The 26,332-nt window shown below is 46.2% G+C and overlaps 1 protein-coding gene across 1 annotated transcript in view; it reads left to right on the top strand.

Annotated features, from left to right (window-relative positions):
* Positions 1–1,299: 1,299 nt before the first annotated feature.
* col1a1b (collagen, type I, alpha 1b) overlaps positions 1,300–26,332 on the top strand; it is a 30,694-nt gene continuing 5,661 nt past the window's right edge. The window contains exons 1-42 of the mRNA XM_088906515.1: positions 1,300–1,507; positions 3,202–3,396; positions 3,892–3,914; positions 4,280–4,315; positions 5,437–5,529; positions 6,055–6,126; positions 6,581–6,625; positions 7,107–7,160; positions 7,625–7,678; positions 8,307–8,360; positions 8,745–8,798; positions 8,930–8,983; positions 9,081–9,125; positions 9,923–9,976; positions 10,785–10,829; positions 11,139–11,192; positions 12,014–12,112; positions 12,206–12,250; positions 12,363–12,461; positions 13,247–13,300; positions 13,857–13,964; positions 14,649–14,702; positions 15,252–15,350; positions 15,842–15,895; positions 16,466–16,564; positions 17,025–17,078; positions 17,396–17,449; positions 17,857–17,910; positions 18,014–18,067; positions 18,829–18,873; positions 18,981–19,079; positions 19,821–19,928; positions 20,718–20,825; positions 21,268–21,321; positions 21,746–21,799; positions 22,454–22,561; positions 23,149–23,202; positions 23,636–23,689; positions 24,282–24,443; positions 25,056–25,163; positions 25,554–25,661; positions 26,086–26,139. Coding sequence (XP_088762641.1) covers positions 1,426–1,507; positions 3,202–3,396; positions 3,892–3,914; positions 4,280–4,315; positions 5,437–5,529; positions 6,055–6,126; positions 6,581–6,625; positions 7,107–7,160; positions 7,625–7,678; positions 8,307–8,360; positions 8,745–8,798; positions 8,930–8,983; positions 9,081–9,125; positions 9,923–9,976; positions 10,785–10,829; positions 11,139–11,192; positions 12,014–12,112; positions 12,206–12,250; positions 12,363–12,461; positions 13,247–13,300; positions 13,857–13,964; positions 14,649–14,702; positions 15,252–15,350; positions 15,842–15,895; positions 16,466–16,564; positions 17,025–17,078; positions 17,396–17,449; positions 17,857–17,910; positions 18,014–18,067; positions 18,829–18,873; positions 18,981–19,079; positions 19,821–19,928; positions 20,718–20,825; positions 21,268–21,321; positions 21,746–21,799; positions 22,454–22,561; positions 23,149–23,202; positions 23,636–23,689; positions 24,282–24,443; positions 25,056–25,163; positions 25,554–25,661; positions 26,086–26,139 — 3,057 coding nt within the window. The 5' untranslated portion in view covers positions 1,300–1,425. The remainder of the gene's footprint in view (positions 1,508–3,201; positions 3,397–3,891; positions 3,915–4,279; positions 4,316–5,436; positions 5,530–6,054; positions 6,127–6,580; positions 6,626–7,106; positions 7,161–7,624; positions 7,679–8,306; positions 8,361–8,744; positions 8,799–8,929; positions 8,984–9,080; positions 9,126–9,922; positions 9,977–10,784; positions 10,830–11,138; positions 11,193–12,013; positions 12,113–12,205; positions 12,251–12,362; positions 12,462–13,246; positions 13,301–13,856; positions 13,965–14,648; positions 14,703–15,251; positions 15,351–15,841; positions 15,896–16,465; positions 16,565–17,024; positions 17,079–17,395; positions 17,450–17,856; positions 17,911–18,013; positions 18,068–18,828; positions 18,874–18,980; positions 19,080–19,820; positions 19,929–20,717; positions 20,826–21,267; positions 21,322–21,745; positions 21,800–22,453; positions 22,562–23,148; positions 23,203–23,635; positions 23,690–24,281; positions 24,444–25,055; positions 25,164–25,553; positions 25,662–26,085; positions 26,140–26,332) is intronic.

Here is a 26,332-nt window from a genome sequence, read left to right as displayed (position 1 = left end):
CATTGACTCTTGTTTGGCGATTTTTTGAACAGATGCTCAAGCAAAAACACGAGTCGTGCATCTCAAAGTTTAATCTGTTAATGTGTATGATTTCATTCACTTACATGTATCATCCTTGAATATATTTGTTACTTTTATTATTGCATTTTATTGTGTTTTATCGGATAAGTAGATCAGTGGCACTGAAGCGATACAGCCTGAAGTAACAATAAAATCACAGTTTCTGCATATGATTAAAAAGCAACATTCTTCTATTTAATAAATCCGCAGATTTAAATAACATTTTTCCTATATATCTATTTTATTTAACTGTCCAACGCAGTCTGTAACAGAACAACCCCCTTTTAGCATTTTATTCAAAATTGTAATAACTGTTATCGCAACAAAAAGTGGAGCTGGCATTAATAATTACGTCTTGCAATAAAGGTCACTTCAAAAAATAAAATCTATAATGAATTTTTCAGTTTCAAAGTTTTTGGAGATGTTCAGATGATTTATGATATCTAATAATCAAGGGTATCTTATTTTTTTCTGTGTACAGTATGCGTAAAAAAGCTCATCAGGTACTAAAAATCAAATCTTTTCCCCTGATCCGTTCATTTATATAGACAAAGTGAACCTGCCACATCACCTTAATCAACTCCCTCTCTCCACAACACTAAGCAACAACCTGGACATTTTAATCAATTACTGTCGAATGAATCTGCTGAAGTCTTTTGTTTCAAATGGCCCCAAAATTATTAATAATAGGTCAAAACTGACTGTACACTTCTATGGGTAGCACTTTGCAATTCCACATAAAACCTGACGCTTAGTCTTTTAAGAAAGACTCTACCGATAAATGAATGACGATGTGAAATTTCTATTAGACTCAAAACATCTAAGAATTGTCTTCAAAATTTGACTGAAATGGACAGAAAAGAAGTCGAGCCCAGCCGTCCTGCACTCGTGTCGTTCTGGAAGTGAAGTAGTTTGGATTTAATTATAACCCATCCAAACCTGCCCAGAGAGAGACTAGCCCCACGCATTGCCAAAAGACATTTGGAAGATGACATGGCCTATTCTCCGACTGTACAGAAAAGAAAGGGAGGGGTTTCGTCTCTTGCTACCCCTACTTTTTTTTTTTGCAAAAAAAATATGAAGCTGCTTGGGATTTTGGGGTAAAAAAAAACTTATCGGACGGCCCCCCTGTCCGGGAGAAAGGAGGGACTTCTCAACTTGAACATGCAGAAGTTAATGTGGAAAATTCAGCACCTCCCTTCTTTCTTGAGTATAAAAGCTGGGCTAATTCGTTAGTTTAGGCAGTAGGGAGTTTCTGCTGGGGTCTGGATTGGAGATACAAAGACCGGACCCTCCATTGTATGACTGGAGTCTAAAAACAGGATTCCCCTTGCCTCAAAGAGTCTACATGTCTAATATTTAGACATGTTCAGCTTTGTGGATATTCGGTTAGCGCTGTTGCTCGCAGCAACAGTACTTCTGGCACAGGGTCAAGGCGAGGACGACCGTAAGTACCAAAATATTTAAATACTTCATGTTCCGAAACGGGGGAGGGGGGAAGTTTTAAGAAAGAACGGCTGAAGAAGAGCTTTGCACAAAAATGGTTTGAACCTGGGTTGTGTGGCTGCATATTGGTCTTAAACGTTGCAGGTACAAGAGGAGAGGGACTCCTGACCTGTTGCTTTAATCGTGTTATGTCTTTTTTGATCTTCATAGTTCTGTGTAAAGAGTTCAATGCCTTCTTGGCAGCGGCCGTGAGCTTTCAGATATCTTTAGTGTAAATAGCCGGGGCCGCCTCCCATGATGACAGATGTAAAAACAAAATCCTATGGGAGAAACAATTTAATCAGAACTGGGATCCGTTCTCGCCAGAGGGTGTGAACAAACCCTTTCAAGAGGCTGCACCGAGAACTGCCCCCCTCAGAAGCCAAAATGGGCCAATATATATGTATAGCCAGTATATCAATCTAAAAGTAAAAAAAGAAAATATTTACAGAAATATTTCCCCCCCCCCCAAACTTCTTGACATAGCGCTTGCAAAGTCCCGTTATTCAGTTACCGTTCGGGGTAGCATCATCTCCGTCATTGCTGAGTCCGTATTTCTGAAAAAAAGCCTATTGCAGAATGGAAATTAATTTTAAGACCAGTCCTTGAAATCAAACCAGAAAGGTCTTTCATATTTATAAAGGAATTGGTAAAGTAAACGTCTTTGAAGCCGAATAGTCTAGACATCACTTCATCCAAAACTTTTGAGGACTAGGGTGTTTGGCTCCAGGTTTTAGTCCACTGTCCTATAGCGCCTCTTAGCGGGAGCAGCTGGAAACTGCCCCAGCTCTGAGGCTCTGAGTACTGCCCGGATATTTATTTTTTTAAGACAGTGTGAGAGGAAAATTACTAAGAGCCCGTGAAAACAAAGACGTGTCTGCCAAGACAACTGTATTCAATTATTTTAAGTTCTGAACCAAACCGCAGTAGGACGTGGAATCAGCTTTCTTGCGCTTGAACTCCATAGCTCTTAGGTGGAGATTAAACTGGCGTGTAGCGCCCCCTGGCGGAAAGTTCTTGGAACTGCAATCTTGGTTTTTAATTTATTACAGCGATTTTTTTTAATTCAGTCATCTGCCACTTCAAAATCCGTTTGGTTTACTAAATGATTATTATACTCCAGCGGTTAAATGACTTTTTTAGGATATAAAGAAACACAGAGTTCATAGATTATCACCTCAAAAGTTTTTTTTTTTATCAACGCATACCATTATTGGCGCAATTCATGGTACATGTTTAGATTTTTTAACCGCATTTTACGCTGACAGGCTTACCGGGATCATTTCGACAAAACCGGCACGCATGGCTGTTTTTAGTTCACAAGATAAGACTTTGAAACGTTAGCCTATACAAAACGTGTATGCACCTTACATACACATAATCAGTTGAAACTTCACACTAACAGGTCGATAGTTTTCAGGATTTTGAGTTTATCTGCAATCGGTTTTCAAGTGTCTGCGTAGCGTCTGCTTCATCATCCGCACCGTGTTATGTTATTCACAAGCGCCACAGGGGCCACAGACCTCCCAGTCAACCTCAGTGCCAAAAGCACGGATTCGCTTACGTCATTCTCATTCTTATGACGTAATCCCCGACGGGCCGCCGGCCGCGGCAGTGGCGCGCGCGCGCTAAGTGTGCTTGTCGCTCCTCTCGCAGGCGCAGCCGGCAGCTGTACGTTGGACGGTCAGTTGTATAACGATAAAGATGTGTGGAAACCTGAGCCCTGCCAGATCTGCGTGTGCGACAGCGGCACCGTCATGTGCGACGAGGTGATCTGCGAGGACACATCGGACTGCCCCAATCCAGAAATTCCCTTCGGCGAGTGCTGCCCCATCTGCCCGGATGGCGAGGGTACATTGACATCTTTATTCCCCCATTCCCATTCCCCCCCTTTTTGTCTTCTTCTTCTGCTGTTTTCCTTCCCTTTCGCCGCGGTCTCTCTCGAGCTGTCGGCCGCAGGGTCGAACTGCGGGCGCGAGGGGCAGGGGCGCGGGGAGCCGCGCTCAGCTCGCTCAGCCCGCTCGAGGGCCGGAAGTGACGTCGAACACAAACTCGCCGCTAAGTAGCGGGAGGGATGTGATGAGCCGCACCCGGCCGCTTCGGCCCCATGAACTCTTTCCACCCGCCCGCTTTCCCACCGCGTCTGGTGTGAACGGAACCGGAACCCCCCGCCGGCCGCTGTCGAGGTCCAGTCCTGTCAGCGACTGGCCGGGCCGGTTCCGAGAGGCTTCACCCTGCATTCCCTGTCAGGCTGTTTATAACGTGTAGTTAGTGAAGGTTTTTTTTTTGCTTACATTAAATACATTACATTACAGTACTTTAAATACTGTTTTATTTCCTTTGCAGTGTCTCAAGAACCTGCGGCTGAGGTACGTGCAATTACTACTATTCTTAATGTTCGTTTTTTATTGACAGGAATTATACAAATACATAATTACACAGTATATCATGTGCTTAGCGTCTGTTGCTATAATAGACGCGTACGACAGACTCATTCTTTCTTGGTTTACACAAGTGGTTTTAATAATAATGCCGGAAAAGAACAAAGGCATAAACCTTGTGATTTTGCACGCTGGTGGATTATCTGAATGTTTAATTTACAATTGGAAAGTGCGATGAGCGAGATGTAGGGCCGCGGACGTGTCTGCGGCTCGAGAGTGCGTTTGAAGGCTGGGCCGGCGTGTGAGTTCTTGGGCAGTCCGCTGATCCTGTCTTCTTCTGTCTCCTCTTCCAGGGACCCAAAGGAGATCGTGGACCCAAAGGAGACAGGGTAGGTTGCTCCGGTCCTCATTGAGCCCCTGCTGGCTCTGCTGGCCAGTTGGTGTGTTTGCACCTTCTCCGGTGGGCAGATGTTCGGTGACTTTACGTGTTTCAGGAGAGCCTGAGCTTTCTCGGCTGTACCTCTCTTCACCCTGGAGAGTGCACCCCGCTGGAGGAGTGCTTGCTCAGAGTGGTGGCGCTGAGCTGCAGGACAGGAGGGGGTGGGGGGATTAGCCAAGAAGATGTAGTTGATGCATTTGTCCAGCAGGACGGCAGCACAGCTTCGTCAGAACTGGGGGGGGCATGAATTTCTCAAATCTGTCTGTGCCGGCACTTTACCTTTTCAATAGTTTTGGAGCTTTTGATTAAAATGCCCTTTTGCAATTTTAAGCATAACCTTTAGTAAGGGTTGTTACTAGTTGCTGTGACTGTTCTTATATCTTTTTTTTGCATTTAACAAAGCATGTGGCAGTGTGTAATGTTTTGCAAACCCTCCCCTTCTCTGCCACAGGTCTCTTATTACAGGCAGGCCACAGCAAAGCAAGTCTCCAAAAGGGCATTTAATTCAGCACGGCTATAAATGCTAATACTATACAGTATTAATAACAGCCGCTAACAGTCAATTAAGTAATGGTGTTTTAATGCTGTACTCCTACTGGCTGTAGTACAGCATCAGTGCCTTTGAAAAGAAGCTCCAGTAGTAATACTTATGAATTTGAGAAAAAACAATGTATAAAAAATGTAAAGAATATAAACCAGTCTAAGGCACAGAAAATGTTTCAGTCTAGTTTTAGTGTTCTCTGGGGCTCTGGTCCTTGTTTTCCCCTGATACAAAGCCCAGGTGATTTGGTGGACACCTTGTCCACAGTTTGCTCCTTAAGAGACATGGCCCTGACATTCCCTGTTTTTTTAAATGAATGACACTTCAGAGCAGGATGTCAGGATGGCTCCAGTAGTGAGATCCTTATTATTGGCTGTGTATTGTATTGGCTTGCTTTCGGGTGGGAAGCTGGAGCTAGTGGAGAGTGATACAGCACGGCAGTGACGCTGTGCTTCAGTCGTGCCACGGGGACTGTCCACTGCTCTTCTCCCATGATGCTCATGACACCTGTCCCCCTGTCTTTCCTGCAGGGACTCCCTGGCCCCCCTGGCAACGATGGCATTCCCGGCCAGCCTGGTCTCCCCGGACCCCCCGGCCCACCTGGACCTCCTGGCCTTGGCGGAGTGAGTATGGAGAAACCGGACTTTGGAAACCCCCCCCCCCCCCCCCCCCGTTGTCCCCATCCTTCTCTGAGCCAGAAGTGCTCTGGGAGAGGGTCACCTTCCTCCTGAGACCCATCAGGCCGCCCTGCCTGTGGATCATCCTGCAGAGTCCAAGAGGCTCCCGGATGATTTTCTGGGCTGGGCCCGTGACTTCCTAGTGTAGGAAAGAGCCTTTGCAGTGCTGGTGAGGGACAAGCTATCCACCGAGCTTGTGCACAAGCAGTGGTCTTAGCTGGGGGCACACCTGCTCTGCTGGACCTTCTGTGTTGTACGTAAGGCCTAAAAAACCAGGACTTTAGGTCAGTGTAGGATAATGCATGTCAAGGATTAACTCTGCCTAGCTGTTTGTGCAATCAAGGATGTTCCACCAGTAATCTGGTTCCATTCGTGGCCTGTTGCCTCTCACAGATGGAGAGAGCCCTTCAAAGAAGAACTTTGCCAACCTGTGACCCCTGACTGACCCCTTCTTCTTGTTTTCCTTTGCAGAACTTTTCTCCTCAAATGGCTGGTGGCTACGATGAGAAATCTGGCGGCGGAATGGCTGTTCCTGGCCCAATGGTACGGACATTGCCCTCTCTTTCCTCTCCTTCCGTGGCAGACCGACCGCACGTACTTGCCGACTAGGGGGGAACAGCCCATCCCAGTAGCCCAGAAAAGGGAGCTTCTGATCCCTGAATTCCCAGGTTCTGGCCATTAGGCCTGAACAGGGGGAGCTGAGCTTCGAGGTGGAAGAGTTTCTTGTCTTTTGGGAGCCTGACACTGTATTCGAAATGGGTGATATCACCAGAACTGGGATTCTGAAATCATGGACATGAAAAATATATATTTCTTCTAAGTTAATACAACAAACTAACTCAAGGCCCACAATATGCTTCTTTTTATCATTCTGTATTATAAAGGAACAGTAGTTTACTCATAATGGTTAGATCGGTCTAGTTTTAGAAGAAGAGTGTTGATACTTGTTGCTGAACCAACTTTGCTCACCTTCTCCTTGTTTCTTCCTGCCCAATAGGGTCCCATGGGTCCCCGTGGTCCACCTGGTCCCCCTGGAGCTTCTGTAAGTCCAGCTTTGGTTCATTCATCAGTTACTTTGAAATGAGCACAAGCACTGTCACCCAGGATATCTGCTTTGCCATGTCATGGCCTAAAAGGCCTTAGAGCAATTCATTCAAACTTGATTGATGAAACTGGCTACCTGTCTTATGCTGGGCAGTTTCTGCCATTGTTAATGGATGAACATTGACCACTTGTTGTTCGCTAAATGAAAAGGCTCTATTTAGGACAATAAAATGGCATTTTACAGAATGCAAATCAATACACAATTCACCTAATGAGTTGTAAGAATGAAGGGTTTCACAGCTGCATCTGCTAAAGTATGCATAGCAGACTTCTGTGCTTCTTGAATTGGCTGGTACACTGACCTCATGTTATCGCTGCAGATATTCTATATGGTGCAGGACACCATTCTTACTCCATGACATGTCCGACGTGTAGCTTGCCTGGACTAATCCACTTGCTTTTCTTCTGTGATCCTCTAGGGCCCTCAAGGATTCACTGGACCCCCTGGTGAGCCTGGCGAGCCTGGTGCAGCTGTAAGTATCAGATCAGGGTGTTTTTTCCCTGGTAGCCTGTGTGAACCACACTGCTTCTCCTAGATCGCCAGCTTCTATACTCCCTATAAATTAAGTCAATTTCTCTTTCCTCAAATGCACCTTCTCTGCATTACCCCGAGAAGCAATATGAAGTCTGGGTCTCTTTTTAAATAGAAATGAGACCCACTTGGTTTATTTCTCTCTGCACACATGTGTCAGTATGATGAAGCTATATGCATGATGGACAGACTTGTTGGTGTTAGATCTGTTCCCAGCAGACCCCTGGCAAGGCTGCTTCAGTTGAGGTCACTTGTAGCACTTGGAAGAGAAATGATAGCCAAAGTTTCCCACGTCACCACATTGCAATCCCCTTACTTTGCTTTGAATGCCCTTTGCACACATTTATGGTATTTGTGTTGGGTTTCCATGCATTCAGTGTGTTGTGTTGTATTTTTCTTCACTAGGGTCCTATGGGTCCTCGAGGTCCCCCTGGCCCCCCTGGAAAGAACGGAGATGATGTAAGTGTCTGAAAGCATTTCAACACTTGACTTGCAGATTCTTAGCCTGCAGACAGCCATGCAGACTCACAGGCACACGATCAGCTTGCCTTCTTCACTAGTGCACGGTTAGTGCTGCTACATCTAGGTCATCTTCAGACTCTGGGCCTGACTGTAAATCATTCAGTGCTCTTTGAGGCCATCAGTACCTTATTTGACACACATCAGCTGCAGAGCTGTACAGGGCGCAGGGATGTTCAGGGTTTCAGCAGTATCACTGCTGCTGAGGCCTGTGGGGGGGGTTCACATGCTGGTATTCTCTCTTTCACCTCATTTAAAGGCAGAAGCTAATCCCATTAATTCAAATCAGTGAAGCACAGTAAGACTTCAGGGGGTCAGAGATTCCAACCCACCCAACCAACCCGTTTGCCCATATATTGGCTTACAGATTGATGGGCGTGAGGTTGCAAGAAACACGTTTTATGTTCTCAGAACATCCTTCAGGAAACCTAAGGATTTCAAAACTCTGAAAGACAGCAGCCGTGCTTAGCTCACTCACTGCTGTTGCCCCGTCAGCATCTTGCCTGTGTTCTCCAGTTCTTTCTGCCCGGTCTCACCTTCCTGTCCTCCTCCTTCCTCTCTTGCACAGGGTGAATCTGGCAAGCCCGGCCGTCCCGGTGAGCGTGGTCCTTCCGGCCCTCAGGTGAGATCCTGTTCTAATGACCGACCTGTCCTACCTGAGCTGGGCTCTGCCGAACTCTCAGTGAAAATCACTTGCCATCCGAACGTTATGGGAATGGCAACTGCATGAGTTGTAGAATAATGAAGTCCTGCCTAACAGAAGAAAACAAAGAACCAGATTTCATATTTGTGCTGTAATAGCTGCAGAAGCAACAGGCAGCAAATGATGGCTGATATAAAGAAGAAGAGAAGCAGATTTACAGCAAGCAGAAATTTTGGGATAAAGATCAAATCTGTTTTTGTTGTGTGAACCGATTTACCTGCGGTGAACCTGAAGTGGCAATGCAGAGCACTGCGAATGTGACCAGGCAGGTTTGACAGTACCCCTGTCTCTTTTCTTATTTAGGGCGCACGTGGATTCCCAGGAACCCCCGGACTCCCCGGCATCAAGGGACACAGAGTAAGATCAGCCATTTTTCCAGCTGGCCTCTTTTCCCCCCCCCCATCTGAAATTTGTACCAGGACAGATCCCCAAAAGGACGTTTCAACCCTCTCTGATTCCCACCTCTCTCTTTCTGTCCTCCCATCTAGGGTTTCAGCGGTCTAGATGGTGCTAAGGGTGACTCTGGTCCCGCTGGTCCCAAGGTAGGTAGCGGACGTCCGGCTCCTCTGAGAAAGCCTCGGCTTTGCAGCCGATGATGTTGCGGAGCAACGCTGACCCTGGCTGTGTCTTCCTCCCTAGGGCGAGCCTGGTGCACCTGGTGAGAACGGAACCCCTGGCGCAATGGTGAGCCTCTCTCTCTCGATCACCGGGGCGCGGTCAAGCGGGCTGAAGCTGTTTTTTTATATTTTAATATCGAATGCCATTTACATTGTCCGTTGGCTTGGCAGTAGATAAAAAAAAACAGAAAAGAAGCCAGTCCATTATACGAAGGGCCCACACACAGACACAAACACAGGCAGGCCAACCCACCTAGAAGTCGCATATCACCATGTCTTCGGACTGTGGGAGGAAACCAGAGCACCCAGAGGAAACCCACACAAACACAGACTTCACGCAGACAGCAGCCCGGGACTCAAACCCAGGGCCCCAGCACTACGAGGTAGCAACGCTAACCACTGCACCTCCGTGCAGCCCTGGGCCAGTTCAGTGTAGAGCAATTCAAATGCCAAGGCTGGTGCAGCTGTACTGAGCAGCTGCTGCCCGTGACAGCCAGGCTTTTTAGAGTGGAACATCTGGTGTCGGTGAGCAGCGCTGACATTGTGGTACTCTACAATTATTAACTTTTAAAAAGTCATTCCCTTGCATACAACATCTTCTGTTAAATATTGGCTCTGTGTAGTGATTTTGTTGTTATAAGAATGAGTGAATGTTTTTCCGATGGCTAATTTCATTGCTTGACATTGATAAGATATTGACAAGCACATAGTTTTTGATGCTTGAATCTGAGAATCATGGAATAGGGCTTGTTCACAGGGCCTTCATTGGGACTTATTTGGTAACACAACAGCCATTCTGTATTACAGCAGTGGATGTGATTTTCCAGGAATCTTTCTGATTTTCTCTCTCTCTGTCCGTCACAGGGCCCTCGTGGTCTGCCTGGTGAGAGAGGCCGCCCTGGACCTCCTGGCCCCGCTGTAAGTAACCCCTTCATTTACTCCCTTCCTCCTCATTCACTCTCCCTACTCCCCCCGGGCTCACTTCTGACCTCACTGCCCATTCATTCGGGGCTCCCCACCACCCCATCTCTGGCCACATCCGGGGCACTGGCTGAACCCAGTATCCTTGGGCTCAGCTTGGTCGATCTCAGGCCAGCCAGGGTGGCCAGAGCTTGGTCAGAACTGATGGATATCCCTGTTCCCTTACTTCAGTTTCTCTCTACTTTCTCCCTACTGTCATTGTCTGAGGCTCTCACCCTGCCTTCCCAGGAGTCACTGCTGTGGCCTCACTAGCCCATCTCCCTCTACTGCCATCATGTACCCTACAGCACCCACCTCCGCTCTAGGATTAACCAAACTGTGGAGCTATGCAGCCTTCCACATGCAGCCACATGTCTGAACCAGCTCCCCCAGCCCCCCATCTTCCTCTATCAGTCCTTCATCTTCCTCTGTCAGCTCCTCCATGTGCTTCAACTTGCAGGTTCCTACAAAAAAAAAACATCAGGACAAGAGTCCTACATGCAATATCTTCCCTATTTGTGTAATTCATTTTATGCATTTCAAGACGTATCTGGCACCTTGTAAAAAAAGGTGGTTCCAAATTTGAATGAATAATACTGGAGTCAGAATTATTATTTAGCCTAGTTTTAGGGCTTAATGGCCACATTCAGAGCCACCCGCAGCAGAAGGCTGCAGTAGTTGTCATAGCCAGACTCAGCTGCTGCAAATCCTCTATCCATCACCTAATTCCCAAACTGATCGCCCGTCCTTTTGTGTTGCCTTACAGGGTGCTCGCGGTAACGATGGTGCTGCTGGTGCTGCTGGACCTCCTGTAAGTATCAAATCGGAGAATAAAACAACAGTAAACTCTGTAGCCTTTATAGGCCTTGTGCAAGGCAGTGGCCCTAGGAATAATAAGCATCTTAGTCCCAGTGTCCATTTAAAGCTTGTGCTAAGAACATACACATATAGCTACAGACACATACAGCAAAACACAGTTTTTCTCTCAGGAGAACATGGCACATGTACTACTGCTGTACAGCAGCTTGTGCAGGAGCTCTGCCTGATTACCTCCAAGTATTATCATATTGATAATGGCTGTTGTTTGACTGGGTTAATGTTCCTCTTCTTTGTGTCTTAGGGACCTACTGGCCCTGCTGGTCCCCCTGGATTCCCCGGTGGCCCTGGAGCTAAGGTAAGAAACTGCACCCTCTGCACATGATCCACACAGGGGGAGAGGAGCCCTCCGATTCATAGCCGCTTGATAAGGACAGCATGGGGCCGTGCAGACCGGCCCAAGAGATCCAATCTTTACCTGTAAGATTATAGGACAATGAATAAGGAGGATCACCTCACCATATGTGTGTTTCTCCAAGTGGTCTTTGGGAAAGGAACCGGTTGTTATTATATTCCACTTTACTTTACTTTCAAAATGCACATTTAGGCCTGCTGTTAATGAATGACAGCAGATATGTGTGGCAGCAAACCTGTGGCACCTGTTCTGCTGAGACTGTTAAATTGGGTTGGATGGGTCAGGGGTCATAGCCAAATAATTCAGTTAGATTTCTTACTATTTTTTAGTTTTGAATTCTAGGTTTCAGATATAAATCACCTGTCACTGATGATAATATCATTTGTCACCTGAGTATCCAAATACATGATCTGTAGCTGCATACAATATAATCTGTATGAGCAAGGAAAATGAGGCAGGAGCGACTGGCATCTTTACCACACTGCCTATATTGTGTGCAGAATTGATCACTCTTTTACTATTCAGACATTTGAACTGCAAAACAGGAAGTATTTGCAGAAGAAGATAAAAACATAACTTCTTATTTTATGAGAAAACTTGTGGGAATTCAATTTAATCGATTGGATTAATTTCATGGGGGTTTGTTTTTGAGATAAAAGAAATCACAAGGCCAGTTTCGGCAGGCCCTGACGTCTGCGGGGGGTTTAAGAAAGTGCTGTCTGGGCCTGGACTGGAGCTGATTGCAATTCTCTTTCCCACCACAGGGAGAGGCTGGTGCTCAGGGAGCTCGTGGCGCTGAAGGACCTCAGGGAGCCCGTGGTGAGCCTGGTGCTCCTGGACCTGCTGGCGCTGCCGGCCCTGCTGTGAGTATGCCCATCACAGACGCCCTGCAGCCCATGCACACGAGTCTGCCAGCCTTCTTCAGGAGCTATAACACTTTTCCTTTTCTTCTCTAGGGAAACCCTGGTTCTGATGGTGCTCCCGGTGCTAAAGGCGGCCCTGTAAGTATGACTGATACGATGATAAATATAAGAAAATGCATCAACATACCTTTAAGCATGTTTATTTTCGCGTGCCCTGGAGATCTAACTCCTCTTATGCATCCTCCTGCAGGGCGCTCCCGGTATTGCTGGTGCCCCTGGCTTCCCTGGACCCCGTGGACCCCCCGGACCTCAGGGCCCAGCCGGTGCTCCTGGTGCCAAGGGCAACAACGTAAGTCGCCATTATCACAGGCACGACCTCACCTGCTTTCAGAGTGGCTGCGGCCAGAGGATTATGGGAAATGGGCAGCTAAGAGGTAGTTTGCTCTGTGCCCTTCCACCCAAATCCAAGATAAAAACCGTGGGAGTGAGACTGCACTCCGTCTCCACTCCTCACAGAAAGCAGTCCACAGAGATTGTGGGACATTGGTCAGGCCCCCTACATCTACGGTAAAAGAGGTGTTCAAAAGGCTGCAAGCAATAACTAGTCTACTGCCACCTCTAGGGGCCCCTACAATTTAGATTCACTTCCCTAAGGGAGAGGCACATCCCTGTAGTCACCACAAGGACCCAGTCCGAGCCTGCGTACCAGACTCCACCATATTGGCCAGCATTGTGTCTGTGGAGCAGGAAGTCACATGACTGAGCTAAGCCTGATGACATCTAACAAGTCTGTGACACTCAGAATTAAAATTAGCCTTTCTTAGTAATAAGGCAGTAATGATCAGAACCACGATGTTTTAACATGTAATAATGCATAGCTTCTTGTGCTGAAAATTCAGCTTTTTTGCAAAAGAGGAATGGCAGACATTTTACTTGTTTTCTTTCCAATGGCCAAAGGGACTGACGTATAACTCTGCAAGCTTTGATGATGGAAGCATAAAAGGAAACTGTGCATTAGCACAGGAGTATGTTATAAATATTCAGTGGCGATTTGTGATAGGTACATAAAAAGGGATCTCAGCCCTCTCAAAAAAAAACTGACCCTCTTCTTCTTCACTTGTTTTCTCTCTCTAGGGTGACATGGGTGCTCCTGGATCCAAGGGTGAGCCCGGAGCTAAAGGCGAACCTGTAAGTAAATGCTTTTCTGTTTCTTCTCTTACACTGTTTAATCTGAACTGCATGGCACAGGCCAGTCACCACGTCCACACACTGCTCATGCATGCTGGACAGCAGAATCACTGCAGCACCTTGTAGCCAGTTTGGAAAAGCTGCAATTTTTCTGGAAAGTCCAAGATACAAAGGTAGATAATGCTCTTAAGGACATGGAAATGGTGTGCCTGCATTAGCATCAGCAGTTTCTCCGATTCCACACTGCTTCTGCCCCGGATGCTAGCCTAAAACCTTCTTGGTGAAGGTTAAAGCATGCTTAACTTCTTTTTATAGGTCAATGATCAGCTTCGTTTTTGGTCACTAATAAGCAGATGCACATGAACAGCCACAGACATCCATTTCAAATCAGTTTACAGAAGGCCCCGATATAGCAGCAATGCCCAGCGATGAATTTAATCAATTTAAGCAACTGAACTTCTCCAGCGGAAGGGTCTTCCCCTGCGCTGACCTGTTTTTACTAATCCTTGTCGGTGTGTTTCCACCTTGGACCTGACCTCTGTGTTTCTGTGCCCAGGGTCCCGTCGGAGTCCAGGGACCCCCTGGCCCTGCTGGTGAGGAAGGAAAGAGAGGCGCCCGTGGTGAGCCCGGTGGTGCTGGACCCCCTGGACCTGCTGGCGAGCGTGTACGTCTGACCCTCTGTCTCTCCATGTCTGACCAGCTGTCTCCCTCTCCCTGCCCACTGTCACTGAGATCCAGGTCACCGTTCCAGAAGGCCATGACCCTGACCCTTGGCCTTGGAACTTGACAACTTTAATACAACGGACTGCTTTTACATAAAATTAACCGTCTGCTTTATGCAGTGCATATATATATATATTACCCCAATTTACATGGAATGAAATGTATTCATTTGTGATGCAGAACATGCAAATGAAATTTGAACCAGTTGTTTCCCCTAGTAAGTGCATCTCTCCATCTAGATTAGTGCACTGATTTAGGGGATTTGGCACAGCAATCAACGAGGAATTAAAGCAGATTGAACTGGTTCATGTTTATGTAGAGAAAGACTATTAAGGATAAAAGTTTATAGCAGTGCTACTAACTGGCTTGCTATGAAATATTGTAGAATTGCAAGGCAGCACAAAATTGTGAATTATAGCTTTCCAGACCCCCAAGGGTGCCTTTGAGTAGTCGGCCTCCCCCTTGTCATTATGAGTACAATGTTAGGCTCAAATAACAGGCCAAAGTCACCAGAACACAAGGCAAAACAAGACTCACAGTGATTTGAGCGGTTAGTTGTAGGTTGTTGTTTGTTAAGGCGGTTTGTGGTGGTGGGTGCCTAATGATTTGTTGCCCCCCCATGCAGGGTGCCCCCGGAGGCCGTGGTTTCCCCGGTGCTGATGGTGCTGCTGGTCCCAAGGTGAGCAGACTGATATCCTCAGCTCGCATGATGAGATACTGATGCTAGTTACCGTCGGATCGCGAAACCTGCTGACAAGCAGATATAGCTGCTGTACTAATAGAACTGATGAAGATGAGTAAGTGTTTCAAACACACTGTGTAATCCAAAACCAATACATAAGTACCTTTGTGAATTTATTAACTTGCCGGTGAATTTGTAGCTTAAAAGGTTAAACAAAAATGTATGCGCAATTATTATACATTTTAGCTAGATCTATATTTAATGCAGCATTACCACTTTCATAAACTTGTTACATTTTATTTCCTATACTGCAATGGTAAGCAATTTAAACTAAAAATAATGCAGTGTAATTATACTAGGCAGACTGGCTCTGCTACATAAAGCGTTCTTTAGCATTCTTATAGTGAACTAACAGCATTGCATATGCGTAGTGCGTTACTGCGCTGTCCATGGTCCTGAACGACAGGATGCCTCGTTCAGTCCACAGTGCAGTGAGAGGTTAGGAACTGCGCAGGACTCATCTCTGGACTCTTTGTCCCTACACAGGGTGCCCCTGGTGAGCGTGGAGCCCCTGGCCCTGCTGGAGCTAAGGGATCAACTGGTGAAGCTGGCCGTCCCGGTGAGCCTGGTATGCCTGGCGCTAAGGTGAGTACAGTATGCCTGTCGGTATGCTTGGCAAATACATGTAATTTTGCATGCTCATGCAATAAAACTGGACATGACAGCCTCTAAGTCTTTTTAAGTGGTGCACATAATATAGTATATGAGTACCTCCTCCTCTGGGCATGCACTTAAGTACAGGTCACAGATTGAGCCTGTGGCCTGCTTACCAAAAATATTATTTGTAGGAGGAGCAGTGCATCTGTTTTCTCATTGTGCACAGTCTGGATAGAGTCTCACCTACAGGAGAATTCTCCCGGGTTGTGAATTTGACCAAGATATACCCCCTTCTCAGAGCATGCTGCAAAAGTGAAGCACCTGCACATTAGAAAACCATGGCCGTGTTTGTTTGTGTGGAACATGCTGAACCGCAAGACTGCCTTGCTTATTTGCGGAGGCCTCCATGGAAATGGACCAGCCCTGTGGGAAGCCTGTTGGGTGCACTGGCTGAAATGTGGTTTTCTCTCTTGTTCTAGGGTCTGACTGGTAGCCCTGGCAGCCCTGGTCCCGATGGCAAGACTGGTCCTGCTGTAAGTATTGTAGGACTGCTTGGTCCCCACCACAGGCCAAAAAGACAAAATCAATGTTAAAAAAAAGTGAGATAATCAGCAAGCTAAAGTAGTTGTGCTGTGGTAAGAAAAAGAAGTCAGAAAGAAGGTGCAATAGAGAGGGATTTAGTGAAACAATCTGCATAGCTCCGATGACTAGGCTAGTTATAGCTTCAGGCTGAATGCAAAAAAGATTCAACAGGGAAAAAACCAAGATGGACCTAAAAAGACTTTTCAAATTTCATTATACTTCATGAGGACTAGTCTACATACAGATGTGGGAATTATTAGGATCTATTGGATAATTTAAATTATTTTAAAATTAAAAAATGTATTTTACTGCATGTTGGATCTTTATAATAGATATAGAAAATGCAAAGGATTGCATTGCATTGTCCAGTATGTTCTTTTCAGATAAACCATAATCCTATAGCATAGGCAGCGGAAAGTAAACTAAAAGTTCTCATAGTGATCATCATTAGTGTTACATGAGTGCTGATACAATAGCAGAGGTTCTTAAGCCTTTAATTCCCCCCCCCTCCTCCCCCACAGGGTCCTGCTGGTCAAGATGGTCGCCCCGGCCCCCCTGGACCTTCTGGTGCTAGAGGTCAGCCTGGTGTTATGGGATTCCCCGGACCCAAGGGTGCTGCTGTGAGTGCCACCTCTTTCTAGGGTTGCAGTGGGTTTTGGGGTGCTGCTGAGAAAAATCAGGCTGTTAGGAAAATATTGTTGGGGGAACGGTGATGTGTTAAACCATAAGATGAAACTGAATTCTCAGGGCAGAGTGAATAGCCCTCATGCTGGTACACACAATCAGGAGTCTTCAGCCATTAAACAAGCTAATAGTCCCGCTTGTGGGAGAAGCCATTTTCATTTTGCAAGCAGAAAACGTACAGCAGATCTACAAAATCAATGAAAGATTCAGAAAATCTTCTCTTTATCACAAGACTGGTCAGAAGTGACACCCTTTGAAAGTTCATTTGCATGGTTTTGTAAAATTTCTCAATAAATTTAAGGCTGCTTGAAGACCATTAATGTGACTTTTTTGAGCTCGTGTCGCCGGTTTATATTTTGGCCACTGGAAGATGAAATATTTCCTTCCCTTTTCTAGGGTGAAGCTGGCAAGCCCGGTGAGAGAGGTGTTGCTGGTCCTCCTGGTGCAGTTGTAAGTAACCCTTTTCCAGTTCTGTATTCAGATTGTTTTCAGTTCTTCATCCCTGGATAGTGAGATTCAGGGTTTTACTGTGTCAGCCAGAAGGTAGGCCCAGGTAAAGGCCTGCACAGCCCTTTGGGTATCCATGGCAACAGCTGAGAAAATAAGGCCTAGTCAGGTCTACAGCAGAACCCTTTCAAGTAACAACGAGTACTTTGAAGCCTTGCTTAAAAACACAACTGTAGCTTCCTAATGAAACACAATTAATTAGATTAATTTTACATTTACAATAGAACCTGACTATTATTGTGCCATTTGTTTTCCTCTAGGGTGCTCCTGGCAAAGATGGTGATGCTGGTGCCCCCGGTGCTCCTGGCCCTGCTGTGAGTACAACTTATTTCCCATACAGAAAAAAAAAATATAACATTATCAAACATTTAACAGAGTGTCCCATGAACTGACTTATCCAAATTCAGCATACTTTGCACCCCATTGATCAGGGCTGGGAGAGATGCGGCCCTTATATGCTGTAAGTCTTTACTGCCTTAATAAAGAAGTCCTGTAAGGATACACCTTCGGAGAAACACAGATTGACTTCAGACATTCAAAGGCAGCAGAGTCCATTTTTGGCCTCTGTTGGCATTAACTGTGCAGCAGTCCTGCAGACAGCTGTGTTAGATGAAGGGGATAGCTCGCTCTGAAAGGAACACGCACCCCGTTACCGCGTACCGATGGTATCCATCGATGGACCGATGGACCTTATTAAGCCAGATTTCTTTTCACATTTCAGGGTCCCGCTGGTGAGAGAGGTGAGCAAGGGCCCTCTGGTCCTCCTGGATTCCAGGTAAGTCCTCCTCACTTATGGGAATTTTCCAAGTCCCTGTTCAGTCCCGGCGTTTTGTCTAGGACCTGATGTATTAAACAGTTGTATTGTTTTCCTCATACAGGGTCTGCCTGGACCCCAAGGTGCCACTGGTGAGCCTGGCAAGGCTGGTGAACAGGTAAGCACTGCAGTGCCCAGGCACCTTCCTACTGATACTGCATCTTTGTTATATTGCCCTTGCATTTTCTCACTTTCTCCTCCATATTAGCTAGAAAAAGCTCCTACTAAAAGTACTGTATCCAGTCCTCTGTGGAAGTAATATTTCCTCTCTAAAAAAGCATGTTTTATTATCAAAATTCCTATGTAATTGTACTGTGCCAGCTCACCCTAGCAGGGTGCATCTGAAAAAAAGGAAACACATTAATTTGATCACAATATCCTGGATTTGTGAAATGCAGTGGCAGAGATATGACCAGAATAGAAATCTCAAATCTTCTTTCAGTCAGAGAATTGTACCTATACAGAGTGTCATCTTGCATTGCCTCCTTACTGGGAGGTTTCAAGATGCTGAAGGTGTAGTCAGCAATGTAGTCAACAAAGGTTTAGATGTATAAACAGAATAAAATACTATCGGGCTTAATATGGTAGTGTGCAATTCTTTCTCTCCTTGCTTACTTCTATACCTCTTGACAGAAATATGACATGGACGTCTTTGGCACCATGACATATCCTACAATAATCCACACTAGTAGAAATTAAACTGCAGCATGCACAGTAGGTATATATGTAGATCTACATTTACAGTAGCCTGATTAGAGAACGTTATTAATATAGGTGCCTCAGCACTGGTATATCATTACTATAGATATCATAACTCATTTGGTGTTTATTTAGAAAGGGATACAGATCCTAAATTTGCTCATCTCTTCCTTCAAACAGGGTGCTCCTGGTGAGGCTGGTGCTCCCGGTCCCTCTGGATCCAGAGTGAGTATCCCATCATTTAAACTACTGTAGGTCATGTTCCTCTTTCGGCCCTGTCCCGGGCGTCCCGTCGCTAATGCCCTGTCTTTCCCTTCTGCTTCCCACCCCAGGGCGAGAGAGGTTTCCCTGGTGAGCGTGGTGGTGTTGGACCTGCTGGACCTTCTGGCCCCCGTGGCTCTCCTGGCTCTCCTGGTAACGATGGTGCCAAGGTGAGGACTGGGAATCAAGGGCCATTTCTGTGCCCCAGTGCCACACTCCCGTCTCTTCAGCATGACCACATTTTCAGTGTTGTGCACGTTGCAATGTAGTGCATCTCACACTACTGCCACATCCTGTGCGCAGAGAACAGGGCATCTCCAACAAAGCAGTCTGTACAAGCACGTGTCACGCCTTTCATGTTATTTCACTGAGTTCCTACAGTGGCCTTTGTTTATTGCTCAATGCGCAACGCAGAACAATTCAGATCCATTAAAACTTGTGACACACATTTGGGGTCAACAAAATAGCTCAGCTTCAACAAGGAGTAATGCACACAGCCAGCCATTGCAATGGTATAGGTAGTGATGGGTGGCGAAAGACAAGCTGTAGATCCACCTGCTGCTTGATCCCAGTGGAAAGCAGAGGAATACAGAAATAGAACCAAGCGAGTAATTAGAGGCTGGATGGCCCAGTTGTGACCATGCTGAAAAACTTTACACCACCCTAGAAAACCACATTATGGTTCTTATGCATCATCATCTGTGAAACATGTAAACTCGATACTTCCATAAAATAGCCAAGTTAAATGAATAAGAATAAACCTATACGCTTGAGCATGGTGTGTACTTGTTCTAGGGTCAAAATATTACATGACATCATGGGCCACCCTGCCTTGTGTGATACTGCTGTATGCAGTGATTGCTGTTGCAGGACTGTGTGTTAATTACCTTCCCTTCCCTCTCCGTCTACAGGGTGATGCTGGTGCCCCAGGTGCCCCTGGTGCTCAGGGACCCCCTGGTCTGCAGGGAATGCCCGGTGAGCGTGGTGCTGCTGGTCTCCCAGGCCTGAAGGGTGACAGAGTAAGTACCTGCTGTGATAGTATCCATCATTTAGAGGGTCCTTGACAAGACTCCCAACCAGAATTCCTGGCTCTCCTGTCTTGAACAGATGCAAGAGCTAAATTCTGAAAACAGGACAGCATAACATTGCTGTGAAGTGACCCAGGCAGGGTGTGTTACCTGCTGGGTTCAATAGGTGAGCCAGGGGGCCTCAGGCGAGAGAGGGGAGTGCCCTGACCTCTTCCCCAGGCTGTTTAAAAGGGGTTTGGTGGTCCGAACAAGTATTCCCTGTCTATGTTTTCCTTTTCCATGATAGACATGTATAGCAAGTATACAGACAAGGAATTAGGGATACACCTGTGGATAATGTAGCCTTCTTATCTTAAAAAGAATTCTGGCATCTTGCAATTGAAGGGATTTCTTCATATTGTACAGAGAGACAAGGATCTATCATAGATGAGAGATCCGTGATTCTATAAACCTCCCTCCCTCACCTTTCAAAAATCCATACTGCTCCATCAATAAATCCAGTATTGTTTGATTTCTCTTCATTACAAATGTCAGTTTTTCCATTTTATACTTCCACGGAGATGGGTAGAAGCAATAGCAACATGCTATTAAACCAGAAAACAAACCTGCCTGCATAGTCTTTGAAAGCAGAGTCCTGCGACCCTTTTCGTAACAGAATCCTCATGAGCAGGTTCAACACTCCCCACCACTACCCCAGCCTTTCTCCTCTACTGGCCGTAACACAGGAGCTGAGGGCTTTGTGTGTCTGAACAGCAGGAATGATGCACTCTTCTTTCACAGGGTGATGGTGGTCCCAAGGGTGCTGATGGTGCCCCTGGCAAGGATGGCATCCGTGGTATGGCTGGTCCCATTGGACCCCCTGGTCCTCCTGGAGCTCAAGGTGACAAGGTAAGGTCCAAAGGAAAAGAACAAAAAACTGGGAAAAGGAAGTAGAAGGTGTACTGCGACAGCATTTGTGTTTTAACCAGGCAGGGTCTAGTAGTCTAGTGTCTGGAAAAAGAGGTACAAGACATGGCTGAAGTTGTAGGTCAGCATTATTATAGTGTTATAGTGCTTATATAATTTAATGGTCTAAAAACATAGGATCCTTGCCTTAGCACATGAAAAAAATCCCATGATGTTGAAATAGGTTTACTTCTGGTCTTTAAAAAAGATTATAAATTGAGCTACATAGAACAGAAACTCTATTTTTGGAGCTGCTTGTGCTTTTAAGAAACTAATATGAATGCAGTTCCACTATGACTTCCACTAGAGATTAGAAGGGTAGTGGGAGCCATGAGCTCTCTTGACTTGTCTCTCTGATCTCTCTCCCTTTTTGTCCCGTGTCTAGGGTGAGGGTGGTGCTCCTGGCCCTGCTGGACCCTCTGGCGCCCGTGGTGCCCCTGTAAGTATCTCACTAGCGTGGCTGTGTCCATTGGTGACCACACTGAAACAGCCAGCACTTTCCCCTGCAAGCTCAGTGCGGGGACAGTAAAATGAAACCAGTGCTGGTCCTCGTAGGCTTCCATGTTACATCCACAAGGTAGATGCAGCAGATTGCTAAAGGTTTGCAAGAGGACTTCAGCCCCTTCACTTCATAGATTCAGTAGAATCCTAAGCAGACTCAGTAGAACTGGCTGCTTTTCCCATGGCATTATACAAAATGAAGCAGCATATCCTTTATGCATGCAGATCACAGTAGTGCCCTTCAGCATTACCCTGCCCATGTTCAGTTCTCCGTGGCCCAATAGTGACCCTGACCCTTGGGCCTTGCCCTGTCCAGCAATACACTAGAGTAACCCCATCCTCTCCTCCTCCCCCCTCTCCAGGGCGAGCGTGGTGAGACTGGTGCCCCCGGACCTGCTGGATTCGCTGGACCTCCTGTGAGTATACTGACCACTTGTTAACACCGATTGAGCCTAGAATACAGTTTTTACTGAAATTAAATCTAAATGAACCTAATTCCAATTTAAGTTAAATTTTTTAACTTTCTGAATTGTTGCGTCGCTGGGTGAGCTACAGTAGTTGCTCTATGGTTCCAGTGCTCTAATTTTACTTCCCACCTGTTAAGAAAGGCAGAATTATTTTGAGAAGGCAGCAAAGGTGACCCAATTGTGGCTTCTAGTGTTTGGGCTTTTTTTTGGCAAAACAGCCCTTCAGTTTTTAACTGTGCTTTATTCCTGAAAACCACGATATTGTAAGCAACAGACTGTTGGAGTCTGTTGTTCTGTGGACGATGACAGTATTTTTATAGACGTTATTTACTCCTGCTAGAGCAGTGCAGGACTAGTTGAAAACGTGAGAGAGACTGAGAGTGCTGCTTGCTTTAAAAAGCACGCCAAAGGCGATTTTATCCCGAAAGTGGGATTTTATCAGGAGTGGAGATTTCAAAAAGAAATGCAGAATAGGATTGATTGCTCTGATAGCTTTATTGACTTTATTGTTTTTATTGATTTAGCTCTAGTGATCTTCCAAGGCACATTACTCCAGCTCAGCCTCACATGTTTGCTGACACTTTCTCACCCTCTTGCCTACAGGGTGCTGATGGCCAGCCTGGTGCCAAGGGAGAGCCTGGTGATAGTGGTGCTAAGGGTGATGCTGGTGCTCCTGGCCCTGCTGGCCCTACTGGTGCTCCTGGACCTCAGGTAAGTGTCCACCCTCTCTGGGGCAATTCCCTGAGCTGTCCCTCTCCCCATTCACAAAGCTCAGCTACATTGAGAGAGACCTCAGCTCCCAGGATTACACTTGTGCACCCTTTTCACCTGTCAGCTACGTGACTGAAAGCATTCTCTTATAAAGTAGTAACAAACATAAGATGTCAAGGTGAAAGTTTCTTTGTGCTTGCAATCTAGATTATTTTTGGCATATTCTATTTAGACTGAAGTGCTGATATCAATTGGATTGTTTTCATATTCGCTCATTTTTACAAATTAACTCATAATGAAGTGATGATTAATTATTTTCCACCAGCAATTATAATCCTGTCTGACTATTGGCAGTTGTGTGAACATAACTGATTAATAAAGTTGTCAATATAGGTGTGACCTTGTACAATGTAGGCTCAAGATATAAGACTGAAGTAGAAAGAAGCAAACTGGAGGCGAATATCACAATTTCCAGCAGACAGATTTCTAGGAAGTCTGGTTAACAGATAGGTAAACATGTTCACATGGATGTCAGTGCATGTGTGTATTAACCTGTCATTGCAATTGGATTTGTTTTATTCTGCCAGGGTCCCGTTGGTGCTACTGGTCCCAAAGGTGCTCGTGGAGCTGCTGGTCCTCCTGTGAGTATCTTTCTGTGAACTGATACAAGATCCCGAACACTGTTGCACAGCTGCTCTCTGCATTAATGCAGACTGAGGAAGGACGCAGTGGAGTAATTGTAGTAGGCTGAATAGCAACGGCCGAGAGCTCCTTTATTTCATAGCAATCCTGACTAGCATTCTAGTAGGGATTCCTCTGGTTCATATCCCTAAAATATATCCATTTTCTTTCAAATGACCCTTGTTAGAAATAAGTGGCCTTCTGATCATGTGTGAATGGATGTCCTAGGTCACTGTATTAGTTTCTTTTAAAAAACACTGTTGGATCAATTCAGATATGTGTGTATAAATAGATATTACTTGTGGGTCTTTTAATCTGTAAGGGAGTTGAGGTTTTGTGGGGTTCTGCTTCTGGGGTGTTGGTAATCTCACCTGTGGATGCTCTTGTGTTTAGGGTGCTACTGGTTTCCCTGGCGCTGCTGGAAGAGTTGGACCCCCTGGCCCTGCTGTGAGTACCTTCTCTCTCTTTTAGGGCACCCTGAGCACTGCAACCATTCAACCACAACCCCTCATGCTTCCAATTGTGAATAGTTTTACATAATCCCAACCACAGGTGTTGAATTAATTTGCATAAAATCTGTATGCAAAAACTCACTTGGCAAAATCTTACATATAAATTGTGGGTGCAAAAAGAATTTGTAATTCTTATGTAGATGATGGTTCCTGTGAGAATATCTCCCTGGCTGTCAGCAGCAGGTGAGAAGGAGGCACTGAGACAGCTGCATTGGCCAGATTCCTGTGTTGCGTTGGAACTTTTCAATTCTACACATCAGTAAATGGAGTGCAGTGCATTGCTGCACTGTTCAGTAGCTTCTTCCCTAAAACCTTTACTTCCCCCATTAATTTTGTTAACGATGGTCATTTGGTTTTCTAAACATTCAGGGAAAGGTCATTCATTACCTGTGCATCCACACCTGCAAGAGTATCATGCTAAATCCTGTTTTCATTTACATTTTACTCTAATTCTTCTGGACATCTGGATCAGCTAGAAAAAGTGCCTGACCCTAACCTCTCTCCCTCCCTCTCTGTTCCTCTCTTAGGGTAACAGCGGACCTCCCGGCCCCCCTGGCCCTGCTGGAAAGGAAGGACAGAAGGGTAACCGTGGTGACACTGGCCCTGCTGGTCGCCCTGGTGAGCCTGGCGCTGCTGGTCCCCCTGGCCCCGCTGGAGAGAAGGGATCTCCTGGCTCTGATGGTCCCTCTGTGAGTTCCAACCTCTCTGCCTCTCAGCACCTCTGTGTTAGTGTAGGGACCTCCCCCTTTCTGGGGGACCTGGAGGTTCGAGTGCCGGAGTTATAGCACGAGTTTGTGTCACTGCAGGGCTCAGAGAGAACATCAAACATGGCTGCCTCCATGTAATAAAAGCTCAGGGTTCAGAAATCTGATTAGTTCGATCTAATCAGATTTCCATAAAGGCAAAAAAGGATCAATAGGTGAATTGTATGATGGGATGTAGTAGGCCATGGTGTCCATACCATTGAATTGCCCTTGCAGTTCATTCAGAGAGTGCATGTGCCTGCAGGGCCCATGAAATCAGTATACCCAGGTTTTCAGTTGTATTCAAGCAGACTGGAGACAACACTCCCAAAAAAGGTTAGCTGGGAGAGGTTGTGCACAATTTGTCATTGTGACCCTTGGCAAACAAGGTAGCAGATGAGATGTGGGCATCACCTCTGGCCACAGGGTGTCGTATCAGAGGTCACAGCAGGAGAGCATGAATCTGAGCATTGGCACATTCTTTTTTTTTCTTGGATCTACTCTGCCTGCTCCAGTGCGCTGGGTAAACCCTCCTCTCTCCTCTTCGTATCTCCACAGGGTGCTCCTGGTATTCCTGGTCCTCAGGGTATTGCTGGACAGCGTGGTATTGTGGGTCTCCCTGGACAGAGAGGCGAGCGTGGTTTCCCTGGTCTCCCTGGACCTTCTGTGAGTATTCAGTACCACCAGGGCAGGTCCTGAAACCTGCAGCAGAGTATTAGAATATTCTCTCATTAGCTAATCGCATAAATGGCAGCTACTAATGGGTTAAGAGTCCCTCTAAGCCTGCAGCCTACATTGTCTGAGACTTCACTGGACTCCAGACCTGTGCGCTATACTTGGAGTGCAGGAGGCAATAAGTAGTCATGGGCTCAAATGGAAGAGCTTGTCTGCGTTGTATGCAGTTGATTTGCTAAGGTAGTATCACTGTGAAGTCATTAGAAGTATGTTGCTGTTTCTACAGGCAGTAGATGGACTTTTGTGAAAATTTTAAAACAACTCGTTTTGCACACAAATGCACAGACCTGACCCAGCACTGTCTTTCTCCGTCTCTGATAGGGAGAGCCTGGAAAGCAGGGACCTGGTGGCCCATCTGGTGAGCGCGGTCCCCCTGGCCCCATGGGACCTCCTGGCCTGTCTGGTGCTCCCGGTGAAGCTGGACGTGAGGTGAGGAAATTCTCTCCCATGAAACTTGCTGCCAGGTCTAGGGAACCTACCCACTGTGAAACAGGATGGACCAAGCTGGAGCATGGGCATAAAGGCTTATACAATAGACATACAGAAAGCATGCTTACATGTTACAGAAAACCTCGGCTTCCTAGGTGTACGGAAGCTGTAAAGTAAATCATACTTAGGGTTTTCCCACTGCAAACATGCTTCTCTCAAGTGCTGTTTGATTAGGAAATATGTAACCTCATTTGCACATGCAACCTGCCTTTTATTCAAAGGCGAAAAATCAGTTGAATCGGATGCTACAGTCAGACAAAGATAGGGCATGCTGGCATCCCCTTCCCTGTCCAGTATGTTCTGCTGTGAAATGCAGATGTCCTTCAGTGACCCAGCTGACTGATTTTCTCCTGTCTCCCTGCAGGGTGCTGCTGGTAACGAGGGTGCTCCTGGTCGCGATGGTGCTCCTGGTCCTAAGGTAAGCCTCCTGTCTTCATTTACATAAACCTCTTGTGCAGCACGAGAGACATCCCCACCAACACTTTCTGGAAGTCTGTGTGGTGCACTGGGGTGACGTACCGTGGTCCTGTCCACAGTGAGCTGCAGCGTCATTGACATCATTTATTGTCAGTGCTAGTGGGATTTTGCATGGTGTGAGCAGTAAGCGGTAA

The sequence above is a fragment of the Atractosteus spatula genome, chromosome 26 (genome assembly GCF_055471065.1).
Source record: "Atractosteus spatula isolate fAtrSpa1 chromosome 26, fAtrSpa1.hap1, whole genome shotgun sequence".
NCBI classification, from domain to species: Eukaryota; Metazoa; Chordata; class Actinopteri; order Semionotiformes; family Lepisosteidae; genus Atractosteus; species Atractosteus spatula.
The sequence above is the reverse complement of the archived record's forward strand: the minus strand, read 5'-3'. Positions and strand labels throughout refer to the sequence as shown.